Source organism: Prunus avium, chromosome 2, assembly GCF_965620075.1.
Source record: "Prunus avium chromosome 2, drPruAviu1.hap1.1, whole genome shotgun sequence".
Lineage (NCBI taxonomy): Eukaryota > Viridiplantae > Streptophyta > Magnoliopsida > Rosales > Rosaceae > Prunus > Prunus avium.
This window is the reverse complement of record NC_142285.1, coordinates 125,087-139,163: the sequence shown is the minus strand read 5'-3', so window position 1 is coordinate 139,163 and position 14,077 is coordinate 125,087. Positions and strand designations below refer to the sequence as shown.

Sequence of the window (14,077 nt, the reverse complement as noted above, 5' to 3'; positions counted from 1 at the left end):
TGTCTAGTAGTAAAGATACACTTTTTTGTCCCTTCTACTTTATTATTTTTGTTCTTCCTTTTAGCTAGTAGTGTACATGTTTTGTTACAGCATGCTTTTCTTCATTCTTTCTCTCTTTTATCAGGTTTGGTAAATCATGTTTGTGTCATTTAGTGCAACATTATATTACAGTGCACTACGAGCAAAAAGAAACACTAATTGTTATGTGTTACGAAGATAATGAAATCTAAACTCATATTATACAATTTTAAATGCTTTGGAGAATTTAGGGCTCACCCCATATGTGTATGAATCCAATCAATAGCCATTCTTGTCACTGAACTAGTTTCTAAGATTGGTGAATTTTGAATATTCTTCCCTCTGAAATTCTGCACATACAACCTTATATTTCTTGAAATTGGTGTCTATTACAGTGTTGGTGATCTTTGGTATGTTACTAAATCCGCTAGAACCAAAATTCTTTCATGTTGTGATTTTGCTATACCATGAGTGGACATTTTTGAATTGCCTATTTTAAATTTGCATTCCTGTTTTCTGCATATTATTTGGTTGAGATTCCTCTTCTTCATATCATAGGGTGAAAGGAACAAGATATTTCAATTGCTCCCCACTTCATGGTGGAATCGTTTGGCCAGACAAAGTAAAGGTTCGTATGCATTTGTATTCTAGAACACTTCAAAATGATTTTTTTTTCCTAATTTTCCTATCAAGATGTGGAGTATATTATTGTTTGGTTCGATTGGCTGTTTCACAAGGAACAGGAATGTGTTTGTTTTAAAGTTTAATATGACCTGTTAGCTCATAGGTTGTCACCCATCTGTGGTATTTCAACCGCTTCATGAACAGAACAATAGTTTGGGGCTCACCTTTTAGCCCTGGATAAGCTGAAAGTTCACCTATATCCTTCTTGGTATGGATTGTCATCCAATGTTGCAAACTGTGATAACTAAGTGATATGTCTCTGGTAGTTTTGTTAAGAGGGACTCGTAGATTTTGTATTACTGGGAACTGTTGCAAAAGTATGATAAATGAAATTTGTCAATGATTAAGGTAAAATTCGATATATGGAGTCTTATTTGACAATTTAATCTAGAAGGTGTGAGTGTTTTTCAATAAAAAAAAAATTAAGAATTTTACTGTTATACATTAGAAGAAGAACTCAAGGTTAAGGCGGGGAGTTAGCTTAGGAACTATTCCTCAATGATGACTTGGTTAATTGCAAATCGTGGAGTCAGCAATGACTGTTAAATGTAATTGGATTCCTACCATTCTAGTGCACATACCTTTTCCATTTGAAGTGTCTTATGTGAAATGAAATTGCTTTTAAAGACCTAATTGAAAGGGTTTCTTTATATTCATTCACAGCGGATAAGTAATATTATTGTAAAATTCTAACTTCAAACCTTTTAGCTAACAGTCTATTGAGTGCCTTTGTGTATTTCCTGCATGACTTGTTCATGGAGTTGACTAATGTGACTAATGCAATTTCAGGTTGGTGACTACCCTGAACGAGATCCATTCGAGGAGGATGAAATCTAAGCAGGTCTTAGGGAGAGTACTTATGTATTTCATGTTTCTACATAACCTTTTTGGGGCAATCGCCCTGAAGTTTCCTTATATTGTTCAAGTTGTTATATTATTGGGAGGGAGGGTCCAGGAATGAAACCGAGAAACCTGTTGAGGTTTGAATAAGAACTCTTTTATCTAGTATTTACATCATTCTTGAACATTGTAATGGAGCCAATCTGCTTGTATGCATATCTGATGCTTTCTGCTGAGGTTCCCATTTATGTCATGCCTCTTTTTTCTTTTTTACTTTGCTTTTTTTCTTTTGGCTAGTCATATCTATGTGCCAGATAGCTGCATTTGGCACTATGAACTGACTCGGTGGCAGTTACAAATTAACATAGGTCTTAATTCTGGAACTGCCATTCATAAACTCTATCTCTGTACTTAACCCAATTTTTTTTGCAGGTCGGTCTCAACCAAGTGTTGATTGCAATATTCTAAAGAAGATGACCATACACTGTTATTTTATGTAGGCATACGTATGAGATGGCTTAGCTTTAATTTGGTTTGGTTGTTCCAAGTTTTATGTACACAATCTCACAGTCATTGTCGAGTTGTTTTTCATTTCATGTATTTCTCCGTGGTTTTTTCCCCCCAATATTCTGATTATGGAGATGAAGTAAATATTACTATGGAGCTTATAGCATGTTTAGTTTATTTTGTGGGCTTAATTATGTGAGAGATGCCCTTATAATGTCAAACAAACAGTATTGACATCAATCTTTTGAAATAATTGAAATCACATCGTTTATTATTATTATTATTTTTGTTTCTTCCACCGAGAACAAGCAAAGTGGTTACAAATATGAAAGATTCCGAATAAGTTTTCTTCTTTCAAATTTCGCATGGACCTAGAGTTCTACGGTACCATCCGATGATACTTCACACTGGTGTTGGAAGGACATGTAAAAGGGTTATTGTGCGTTCCATTGTACAAGCTTGAATGGATTTTCTTTTCTGTTGTATTTAGCCATTCTCTTTTCAAGCATGCCAAAAATCATCCTGGTTTTGTAATATGTGGTTTGTGCCCAATTAATTTACCGTGGATATTGCATTTTTGTACCCAATATTTGATAGCTGCATTCTTTTGAACGACGATTCATTGAGGGAGAGAATTACTTTCCTTTTGAATATGAAGCGATGTGCAACTCCAACTATCATTTGAAAGGTCAACATCAATTCATGGTAATATAAGGATGGATAACAATTGTCGTGTCCGTGATATTTGAATTCAGGATTACCTTGAACGAAGGGGAGACTGTTATTAGACCAAATGTCATTGACATACGATATAATAGCAATATTAGGCCAATATATTTGCACTATAGAGGCAATATTAGAGCAATATAAGGATAATACGATAGCAATAGTATTACAATATACATCATGTTTGTGCCTAATAAATCACGGCCATGAGCTGGCCGAAGGAGCCCCTTTTCTCGGCCCTGACACTTGCTCGTAAAACTGAAACGCAGCGTTTCAACAGGGTGCTTTGCCTTCCTGAAGACAAAAGAAAAATGCCAAGGCATGATCGTCTCGGCCTCGAGCGCAGGCCGAGGCCGAGGCCAAGCAAAATCACGGCCAAAGGCATTAAAGGCGAATCATCACGTGACAACAGGGTCCCAGGCTTCATTTAATGAAGTAGTGCCTCTGTTTATTGCAGCAAACCCACTGACCACGAATGAGCATTTAATGCGCGAGGGAAGGTGGGAAGTGACTGAAGTCAGGATTTGGTGATGAGGATCAGAGTGATTAGACGTAGACATTCTCACAAGCATTCTGGCAGCTTGAGATATTAGGTCACCAGCTGTCAAGACCAAAAATGCGTCTCCACGGCCAGAAGCTCAGAACCCACGATCAAGAGCGGCGGCCGAGATTCACCGGGATTTATGGGGTCACAACACCATGCTTCACGATCCCAAATGTTGATTGGACTACTCACTTGCTCTAATCAGGCTCCACCATGTAGATTTTAAGCCTCGATTACTCCTCCAAGAACTCTTTCTATAAGTACAAGGCTCGAGTTACATTCAACGGGTTCAAACACCAAACCAAAGCCTCCCACGGAGCAACTTATTTTTTCCTGTAATGCACTTTCAATATCTTTACTTGCTTTCCTAGGAGTAGTGTTAGACTGTAAGGAAAATTCATTCATCAATATATCATACAACCCTTGATTTTCAAGGCGCCGGAGCAACATCCCTGTTGTTCGTTCACTCACCCCATATATCATACGACTGTCGCTCCCTGAGCAACGCGCCGGAGCACCGCCCAAAACCCACCACTAACACCATCACTCAACTGCCTTGTAGTTCAGGTCGTGAACCTAACAGCAGAGACTAGTTTCTCTCTCGGCTACAATCATTTGATTAGAAGACGAGTTCAAACAGGCGCACCACTTATCCATCCTACACTCATCAACATCTCGACGTACGGTAGACCGTGCTGGCACGCCCGCGCACAACCGCACCGCACCCAAAAGCAGGAAACCGCGTGTCAACGCATATCCTCTCGGCCCGGAACTTCAGGCCGTGAGATTTGCGCGGCAGACACATCCAATAGGGTGGCAATATGCATACACTATCTATACAATACAAAGACAATATTAAGCAATATACATACAATATAACAGCAATATTAAGTGAATCTATATACAATACACATACATCCATTACAGACTACATTTTACACATGCAAAACAAATCGCCACCGAACCTTAACAATACTATCCCGCGAAGGGAAAACGAAGGCAACAAAAGATCCATGTACTCGGGTGAGATGAACTGAAGCAGCACTCACCCTTACTACAGGTCCATCAAAAGATCCATGTCTTTGTCCTTTCACTTGGGAAACTGTCTTCGGATCAGCCTTCCTCAGTAACAAGCCGTGGACAATTGGCGAAGTCCACCTCAGCTCCTCAATCAATAGGAGATGACCAAAACAGCTCTCTTCAAACCTTCGTAGCTGTTGCTGACTGAATTTCTCCTTTATGGTACTGATTGCAGTCTTTGTATGGGATAGGGACAATGCTTTTCCTTGGAACTTTTCTTCCTCTGCAATCATCAACTTAATTGGAGAAACCATATTTCCCTACACGCCAATATTATAAAAATAATATCAGTCCGTTGCAATCTAGACAATAACAAGCAATAAACAATTAGCACTTATCAACAGCCTATTATAGGATATTAAGTGAAAAATAAACAAAAAATACAGAGCATAAACAAAACCCCAGCTATTTACAACTGACCTACTAATTCAACGGCTCAAAGCCATTTAGAAAATTGTCATATCCAAATAAATAGTGTTGGCTATAACTCTTTTATCGATTACAATTGTTCAGTAAGCCAGTTGAGGTTAGCTGTAACTATAATAAGATGGTGCAATGTAATTGAACAAATCAGAATATCTAATTTCTTAGCACCTCTTATCTCTATAACCACTCTGTCAAAGTTGTGCTCACAATGGGGTCTTCTTGGACACAAATACTAATAACTAGCTACTAGCAATACCAATATCCTATGATCAAAGAGGAGTTGTTCATAATGTATGCATGTTGTTTTCCTATTATAAATCAATTGTTCAAAAATATTGCATTCAAATTCATAATTAAGCTCACATATTTTTTTAAAAAAACAAAACAAAACAAACTCAGCACTTATCAATAGCCTATTATTATATCATTGTATTCAAAGAGCCTATTACCCCACTATTGTATTCAAACGAGCATTTTTTACACCAAAAAGCACCTTTTGCTATGCAAAATTGTGTATTTAAGGAGCCTATTGGTTTGCATTTTAAGTTTTTTTTGCCACTTTTCAGCATAGCTCATGCACTTATCAAGCCAGCCTGACCAAACAAATACATTATAGAACCATATCATCAAAAGAGAAAATAAGCATGATATAATGGTGTACCTCCACAAAAACCACAGGAATGAAATACCCATTTATTTACTTTAACACTAACCAAAATCATAGATATGAAACCAATCTCAAAACCATATCAAATGACCCAAAACAAAAACACATCACCCAATCCTTAGCTAAAATCACAATCACAATAAAGAACAATAAATTAGGGTAATCTCAAGCCCAGACTAGATATCTCATCAATTCCAAAATTTTAAATGAATAAATAAATAAACTTTAACGAATAATTCAAAACGAAAAATTAGAGCAAAAACTATGTATAAGACTTCAAATAAATTTTCATAAGAGAATTGAATCAACTTAGAAATAGAACAAATAACCACAATAATCATACAATACAATGGCAATATAACAGCAACATAACAGCAATACGACAGTAAAATAAGAGGAACACAACAGCAGTATATCAGAATCACACTATATAGATCTACTACATCAATGGAAAATCCCAAGTTTCAAGATTCACATATCCAGACCAATCTAAGTGCAATTAGTACAAACCCAGATGAATGAGCATGAATATTCAACAAAACCTAACCCAAAGCAATTAAAGCCAAAACGAATTTAACACAAACCCAAACAATCAAAATATAACCCATTTCACATAATCCCACTGATATTACGAAAATAACCATCAACACTACTTTTTCGAGGTCGGCAATCCACTAGAGCTTCAAGGTTGCAAGCAGATATTCAGAAGACATACCTAAAGGGAGGGGTTCGCGACTCCAAACAGAGAGCAAGAGACCGAATAGGGGGAGAAAGAGCTAGAGAGAGACATAGTTGCGCTATGAGAAAGAGAGCAAAGAGAGAGACAGAGAGTTGCGCTAGAGAGAGAGAGAGCCAAGAGAGAGAGGGCCAAGAGAGACACAGAGAGCTGCGTTAGACAGAAACCAAAGAGAAACATAGCTGTGCCAGAGAGAGAGAGAGAGAGAGAGAGAGAGAGCTGAGTGACCTAAGAGAGAACAAAATTTCTGAACTTGTGAAAAATCAGAAATAAGTGGACAATAATTTTATATTTATAGGTTATAGTTGTACAAAAATTGGAAAGGGGTGGTATTTTTAGTTAAAATTATAAAAGGGGTGGCATAGAGGGCTATTTCCCAACTAAAAAACGGGTGGCATTTAAGGCTATTTCCCAAAAAGAAAGGCTTGAAATGAGCCCCCCTCTACAGCGGCTTCATGTGAGTTGGAGCTGGAATGTCGTTGGGCTCCACAAATTTCCACTTGGACTCATGTTGAGTCTGATATTTCGCCCGAAAACGAGTTTGGGCCAAAAAACCTTGTACGCACGCATGGGGAGGTTTTTCTGGGCTAAAAACCCAAAATTTGCGTTTCTCCTTAGGCGTTGGAATGGCCTAAATAGAATTCCCCAAAAGTCCACGTAGAATCTCCCAAAACCCATTGGAATCTGTTGGATATAGAGAGGAGAGCAGATTGTCCAAAATCTATCACTTAGAAAAGTTTTTCAAAATTCTCCAAAATCCTAATCGACTACACCCCGTTGGAGAATTTTACCCTGGAATTCCGTCTCCCCAAATTTCCCCTCATTTCAGTTAGTAGAATTTCCCCTCGGTGCCAGTGTTTCTGTTAAAGAATAGACTCAGAAACCGGGTACGTGGTTTTTGTGTGTGGTTTGTGGGCTGTTGTCGGTCAGCCTGTTTCCTTGTCATCACCGATCGCCAGGTTTGGTTTTTCTTTTCTTTCCTCTGTTTGTGCAAAAAAAATTTCTTCGGAGTTTTCTGTCGTTGAATTATAATCGGTCGAGGCCATGACGCCTTTTGGCTTCTCTAGGGTTCAGAAATTGGGGCTGTCTTATGGGATGTGACTGTATTGATTGGGTAGATATCTCGGCAATTCCATCCTTTGTTGTTTTCCTAAATCTCTTATCTGTTTCAGCTTTGCATGATTTTTGTCTTTCCTAATTTCTTCTTCTATGACTTATTAATGATTTGCATGAATTGCAAATTATACTTTCTTGCTTCCTCTGCATCTTTGTCTCGGGCTATATGGATTGTTCAAAATTCCGGCCTACAATTGAATATGTTTAGCATTTTAGGATGATAACTGAAAATTGTAACGATCGAAGATATTTTTTCGTTTTTCTTTTTTAAGTTTATGGTCTTTCCTGGATCCAATCCCATGCTTTTGGGATATGCAACATTATTTGGTCAAGTTGAATGCTTTTACTTTTTTTTCCCTTCGTTGCTTCTCTTCTACTCTCTGAAAGTTAAGTTAGTTGCGTCTTAGTTCCTCTAGAATATTGCACATATGGTTGCTTTGAATGTACTATGTCTAACTTGTCATAAACATGCTTCTTTATTCATCTCGGGTTTCCTTTGGTTCTTCTTTGGAATTTTCTTGACTGAGATGGATGTTTAAAACTCAGGTTGCTTCTATGAGCAACTTCAGGATTATATGCTGCTCCATGACTAGGTGATGAAGGGTTTTTGTGAGAGGGCTGTTGCGTCGAAATATTCCTCTAAAAGTTCCACAGAGTCGACAGATAGAGGTCCGTCATCTGTTTGTTCAGATTCAGGATCTAGGGACAGTAAGCACGACAAGGCGTCCCTGTGGTCAAACTTCTTTGCATCTGCTTTCTCAATCTTTGAAACACATAGTGAGTCATCAATTACTGAAAAGAAGGAAATTCATTCTAGAAACAATGGATGGACAGAAGCTGTGAGGAAAGTTGTGACTGGTGGCTCTATGAGGAGGATTCACGAGCGTGTACTTGGATCCAGCAGAACTGGCATCTCTTCTGCTAGTGACATATGGCTTCTTGGTGTGCGCTACAAAGTCTCACAAGATGAGTCCTCTGGAGACGCAGCAACCAACAATGGATTAAGAGCATTTGAACAAGATTTCTCATCAAGAATTTTGATGACATATCGTAAAGGTTTGAGTTGCAAACATCATTTTTAACTTTAGCACATATAAGTTTCTGGAGCAAAACCAATATTGACATATTTATCTCTAGGTTTTGATGCTATTGGAGATTCAAAGTATACTAGTGACGTAAATTGGGGCTGCATGCTTCGGAGTAGTCAGATGCTTGTAGCCCAGGTGTGGTGCAGCATTGTTTCTTTTGGGTGCTTGCATTCATGCATGGTTAAGGTTTCATATGTCTGAATATTACTGTTAAGCTTTCTTGATCGTGGCATCAGTCATTGTAATCATGCTGTCTTTCGGGTTAGATAGTGAATGACTACAGCGTATGTTTACAGGCATTGCTTTTCCATAGATTGGGAAGATCTTGGAGAAGACCCTTGCACAAGGTAAGATGGATTGTTTGTAGTTTACATCTTATCCAAATACTTATTGCTCTTGAATCACATTTTGGAATTATTAGTCATACATACGTACATATATATTTTATACCTTTGTTATGCAGCCTTTAGATGAACAATATATTGAGATCCTGCATCATTTTGGTGATTCCGAAGGATCAGCTTTCTCTATCCACAATCTTCTTCAGGCTGGAAAGGCTTATGACCTCGCTGCCGGGTCATGGGTTGGCCCATATGCCATGTGCCGCTCATGGGAGACTCTAGTTCGGTGTAAGAGAGAAGGAACTGCTGTTGATAACCAGCCACTTCCAATGGCTGTTTATATTGTATCTGGGGATGAAGATGGGGAACGGGGTGGAGCCCCAGTTGTCTGCATTCAAGATGCCTCTAGACATTGTTTGGAGTTTTCAAGAGGCCGAGTTGATTGGACGCCTATTCTTTTACTGGTTCCTTTGGTTCTTGGACTTGAAAAAGTCAACCCCAGGTGCCTGTTTTTAATCGTGGTAGCTAGATGATTATGATTCGTTTTGCTGACCTAGGGAATATTTGGTCGCTGGATTTTTTGTTTAGCAAATTGAGTTAGCACCAGTTAGCTTTTGTTTTTCCCTTTTTTATTTGGGAGATTCACTATTATACGCAATATAGGGGCCCAAATTATAAAAAAAACCCTATATGAAATGGACTTTAGAAACACACTCAAAGCCTATTTACGACATAACAAAGAGGCTTTTAACTTCTTATAAATTACAAAACTGCCATAAATGTCTTAAAACAAGACCAAAACCAAAATCTCATAAAAAAACCAAAACACTCAATAGGGCATCAAAGTAATTTAATAATCAAAATTAAATTCCATAGGGCCAGCTGTCATTTTTTGGGTTTGTTTATAGAAATTAAATGGTATAGGGTTTATCTATATCATTAGCGCTAAGAATGGGTATATGACTAAATATCTCTTTTTATTTCTGGTTAGATTAAGAATTTTGATTTAGGAAGTGCTTTACTAAAACTTTATGTTTATCTTTCTAACTGAACCATAAAGTCAACCTTGAGTTTGGCAGCCTAGATGACATAGGGAATGATACAATTAGAGAATTCATAACTCCAAACTTCACAACCATTTATGGTACTTAATGGGATGATTTAATTAATTATCAGGTACTGCTGTAGGATAGTTTAGTTGTATTACAATGTAAGAGGTGATTTTTGCATTTTTTTAGGGTGGTATCAGTTGGTCGACGTCTTTTGCACTACGTTTTGTTTTGTAATTTTAAGCTCTTTAATAAAGTATTGTTTCTCATAAAAACATTATTATCAGGTACATTCCATCATTGTGGGCGACATTCACTTTTCCCCAAAGTCTTGGCATCATGGGTGGAAAACCTGGTGCATCAACTTACATTATAGGTGTGCAAGATGAAAAAGCACTTTACCTTGATCCACATGAAGTTCAGTCGGTATGGCATTTTTTTATAATTTACTTCTGATTCAAATGTCTCGATATGTACTTAACCTGAATAAAATGCAAATAGCCTTAAAATTTGCATGATTCAATGAGCAAACTGTGTTGCAAAGGCCTGTCTTATGGGCAAAGAATATTATTTGATGAATTTTGAATATCTCATGCTAAGGGTAAATTGGTTAAGGTAGTCTAGTGGTATTTGTTGTGAATTTTGAATATCTCTTGTCCCTCCACTCAAACTACTTCAATGTTTTGGGCTTCCACTTCCCCTAGTGCCCTCTACTTTAATCAAGTTACTCTTGTGTACATGTCCAGGTTGTTGTTCTACATGTCCAAAATGGAGTGAACCACCCTAGTGTATGTAATAGGAGCTCCCTTATTCTCTGTTATCCGGCATAATATCTGATGCAGTAGCAACAACTTGGTGAGAAAAGAAATTTCCTTTTTGAAAGCCCAAGGTGAAGCCTAAGCCTGTTGGCCCAAATTGAACAATAAGGCCTTTTTAGTCGAAAGATAAATGGCCACAGTAGTGCAAGGGTCGGGCATAAAAAAGAATAATTGAAAGTCTTGTAGATAAATAGGCTAAATAGTCCCTATACTGTAAATATCAAGTGTCATAAAAGCCGATGTATTTGGGTCTTACAACAACTCTGTTTTTTGTTTTTTTTTTAAGTGTCTCCTATTAATGATGTGTCTTTGAGTATTATCTTTTTTTTTTTTTAATGATTATTTTACTTTTAGTATTCCCAGGAATATTTGGGAGCACTTTCTGAATCCTATATATTTGAATTAGGCCATCTCGTAAACCAAATATGGTTTGGATGAATGAAAATGAAGTGTTGTTGGACTTGGTGCTGTCATATCTCTTCTACTTTCTTCTCTTTCATCTTCCTTATTCTTCTCTGTTTTTCAATGTAATCCTAAATCTACTGTTCTCTAAATCTGTTCTGTTTGCTAAAATTTTTAGTATCTTAAGGCCACTCCCAGGATCGACTTAGGAAACATGTTAACGTACATCAAATTGGTATCAGAGCTAACATATTGTCTGTGTTCTTTCAAATTTGTTTTATTTCTTCGAGTACAGTGATTACAAATGCAAAAACTCATCTAGGGTTGAGCTTTCTCGAGGCAATAAGGCACTCAATGAGTTGATTGCAACAATTGTTTCATTGTAAAATAGCTTAAACTATTGCTGCTTTGGTTAGGGAAAATGCGAATGGAGGTGGGGAAAATGAAAACATGGATTCTTGGTCTTCAGTACCTAGACAAGAAGATCCTAGAGAATTTGATGCAGAGAAGGGTTGATGTAGGATATAAACTAACTAGGACCTGAGATCAACTGCAGAATTAATTTAAGCTTTGAAACTCATTCAGCATGCATTGCTCTGTCCATATTATGAAATTGTAAATTTGAGAGTAAAAATCAGCATGAATCAAGTTAAATTTAATTCCTGCATTATGCTCTTAAAATAAAATTTAGAAATTAGGCAGTTTCAATGACTAAGCAGACTCCTCAAGTTAGGGTTTTGTTCAAATTTCAGTACAAGTCTTAAATCAGCAGGAAACAAGTTAGTTTAAGTTTCCACATTATATTCCTAAAAGAATAGAAATTAGGTAGTTTCGATAACCAACAGACTCCTCTAGTTTAAGATTTTGTTCAAATTTCAAACACAGAACGGTTTAAGTGTGATAGCTGTCATTAGGTCATTTGGGGAAAAGAAACAAATTTTTTTTTTTGAAGATGCAGTCGGGGTAGGAGGAGAGGAGCTTTGGGCAGGGTCAGATTTTGCGGTACTCAAGTGTGACACAGTGCATCGCTGATAGGGAATGTCCAACTCATCTCTCTATGGACTCATCTTAATTATTAGGATGTGCTTTTTACAAGTGTTCAGATTTTGGGCTACTATGGGCAACGGTAACAGCAATCTTTACGACACTCGAGTGTGATGCAGTGCATGACTGATTGGGAATGTCAAACTCATCTCTCTATGGACTCATCTTAATTATTAGGATGTGCTTTTTACAAGGGTTCTTATTTGTTCTCATCTAGGCTTGATACTGGTGATAATGTTTTGCATCATTACTTGAGTTCTCTTCAAGTTCATGCCTGACTGGTTTTTTTGGTGCTGGTTGTGCCAGGCAATCAATATAAGACGGGATGATTTAGAGGCTGATACTTTATCTTACCACTGCAAGTAAGATCCTTTCAGACTAATTGTCTTCAGTGTTTCGTTATACTATTTTTCTAACTATTGGTAATTTGTGCAGTGTAATACGGCACATTCCCCTTGATTCTATTGATCCATCTTTGGCGATAGGATTTTATTGCCGTGACAGAGGTTTGCTGGTCACTCTTGGCTGAATTCATAGTTTTCGGAACCTTTGTTTATGTAGTCAATAGTTCAACACATAAACTTTCTTAGTATTGTTAAATTTTCATGGCTGGCAGATGATTTTGATGATTTTTGTTTTCGAGCTTCCAAGCTGGCAGATGGTTCAAACGGTGCTCCGCTGTTCACTGTGACTGAGACGCATAATTTTCCCAAGCCAGTTAACAACAGTGATGTTTTGGATGATAGTGGTGGGGTTCAAAATGATGATTCATTTGTGGTCCCGCCCATAAGTGATGCGGACGGAAGTGCACATGAAGATGACTGGCAACTCCTATGATGACTGTTTACTGGGTGTAAAATTAATATGGGGTTTGGCAACCTTGTACATTGTGGCTGTCTTCTGGCTGCCTGGGTTATCTCCGCAGATCTAGAGAACCTCTGACTGGCATTTGGACTGCAAATTCAGTTGTCTCGTGATTGTGTGCATTATTCCTGGAGTTTGGTGAATTTGACGTTTGTAGAGAACAGATTAATTATTATTCTTGTCAATTAAATTATTATCAATCTCTCGCCCTCCTTCCCCGCCTCCTACCATGCTATGGTTGAGTATTTGAGGAAAATATTAAATTGAGTGCTGGAGTTTATGGCCGTGGATCAGTGTTAATCCATGGGGTCGAATCTATTCAGTTTTCTGTTAGAAATGATCACGTTTTCTAGGGTCAAATTTGTCGAGCACCTAAACTCTCCCTCTTATTCTCACCCCTCCCCTTCCCTGTCAGAAAAACTTACATGTAATGGGGATAGAATTGTTTTGCTATTCCTGACTAATAACATAATAACAAAATTACATGTAATTGGGATAGAATTGTTTTGCTATTCCTGACTAATAACATAATAATAAAATGACATGTGGAAAAGTTATCTTATATGTCATTGTCTTATTAGCCTCTGTTTGGTGATTGTTCACCACTATTACACCAAATCAAAGTGGGGCTAGATTGGAACCAAAACTGCTAACGGATGGATATATGATTGAATACAATTTAATGTGCTTGGAATTAAGGTGCCGACGAGTACAAATGATCTTGTTAGATTTGTGGGCTACCACGTGTGCGTGGGAATTCTAAGGTTAGAGCATCGAAAATGGTTGTATAATAGTTCAATAAATTGAACTCTTTTGGCATCTTTTAAATTGAAATGCAGTTTTACTTGCAATGGTATAGTTCAATAACTTCATATCAATAATTATATCTACTCATATGCTTTTTTTATGCTCAAATAAAATAAAAGGGATAAATTTAATAACACTAAAAATTGTACCATTACAATATTCTCAAGGAGATCTTTAAAAAGAGACCAATTTTGAATATATTTGAAAAAAAATTAATTGATGTATTTTTTCTATTGCATTGAACTATTAAACAACCCTTGTGGATGCTCTTAACAACATAATGCATTAATATGGGGCTTTGGGCAAACGGTGACACTCTT

At 37.3% G+C, this 14,077-nt stretch overlaps 1 protein-coding gene across 1 annotated transcript; it reads left to right on the top strand.

Annotated features, from left to right (window-relative positions):
- Positions 1 to 6,871: 6,871 nt before the first annotated feature.
- Positions 6,872 to 13,150, top strand: LOC110760731 (cysteine protease ATG4). The gene is made up of 9 exons (XM_021963041.2): positions 6,872 to 7,187; positions 7,891 to 8,400; positions 8,482 to 8,567; positions 8,729 to 8,779; positions 8,896 to 9,275; positions 10,110 to 10,248; positions 12,393 to 12,448; positions 12,522 to 12,592; positions 12,703 to 13,150. The coding sequence occupies exons 2-9, from the start codon at positions 7,941 to 7,943 to the stop codon at positions 12,921 to 12,923; spliced, it is 1,464 nt and encodes a 487-aa protein (XP_021818733.1). The 5' UTR covers positions 6,872 to 7,187; positions 7,891 to 7,940; the 3' UTR covers positions 12,924 to 13,150.
- Positions 13,151 to 14,077: the final 927 nt, after the last annotated feature.

What these genes read in the sequence shown, in the direction of transcription:
- LOC110760731 (XM_021963041.2), top strand. Translation starts at nt 7,941, where the DNA reads ATGAAGGGTTTTTGTGAGAGGGCTGTTGCGTCGAAATATTCCTCTAAA. An exon ending in TTTGATGACATATCGTAAAG is followed by an intron (nt 8,401 to 8,481) that starts GTTTGAGTTGCA and finishes ATTTATCTCTAG; the next exon opens with GTTTTGATGCTATTGGAGAT. An exon ending in ATTTTATTGCCGTGACAGAG is followed by an intron (nt 12,593 to 12,702) that starts GTTTGCTGGTCA and finishes CATGGCTGGCAG; the next exon opens with ATGATTTTGATGATTTTTGT.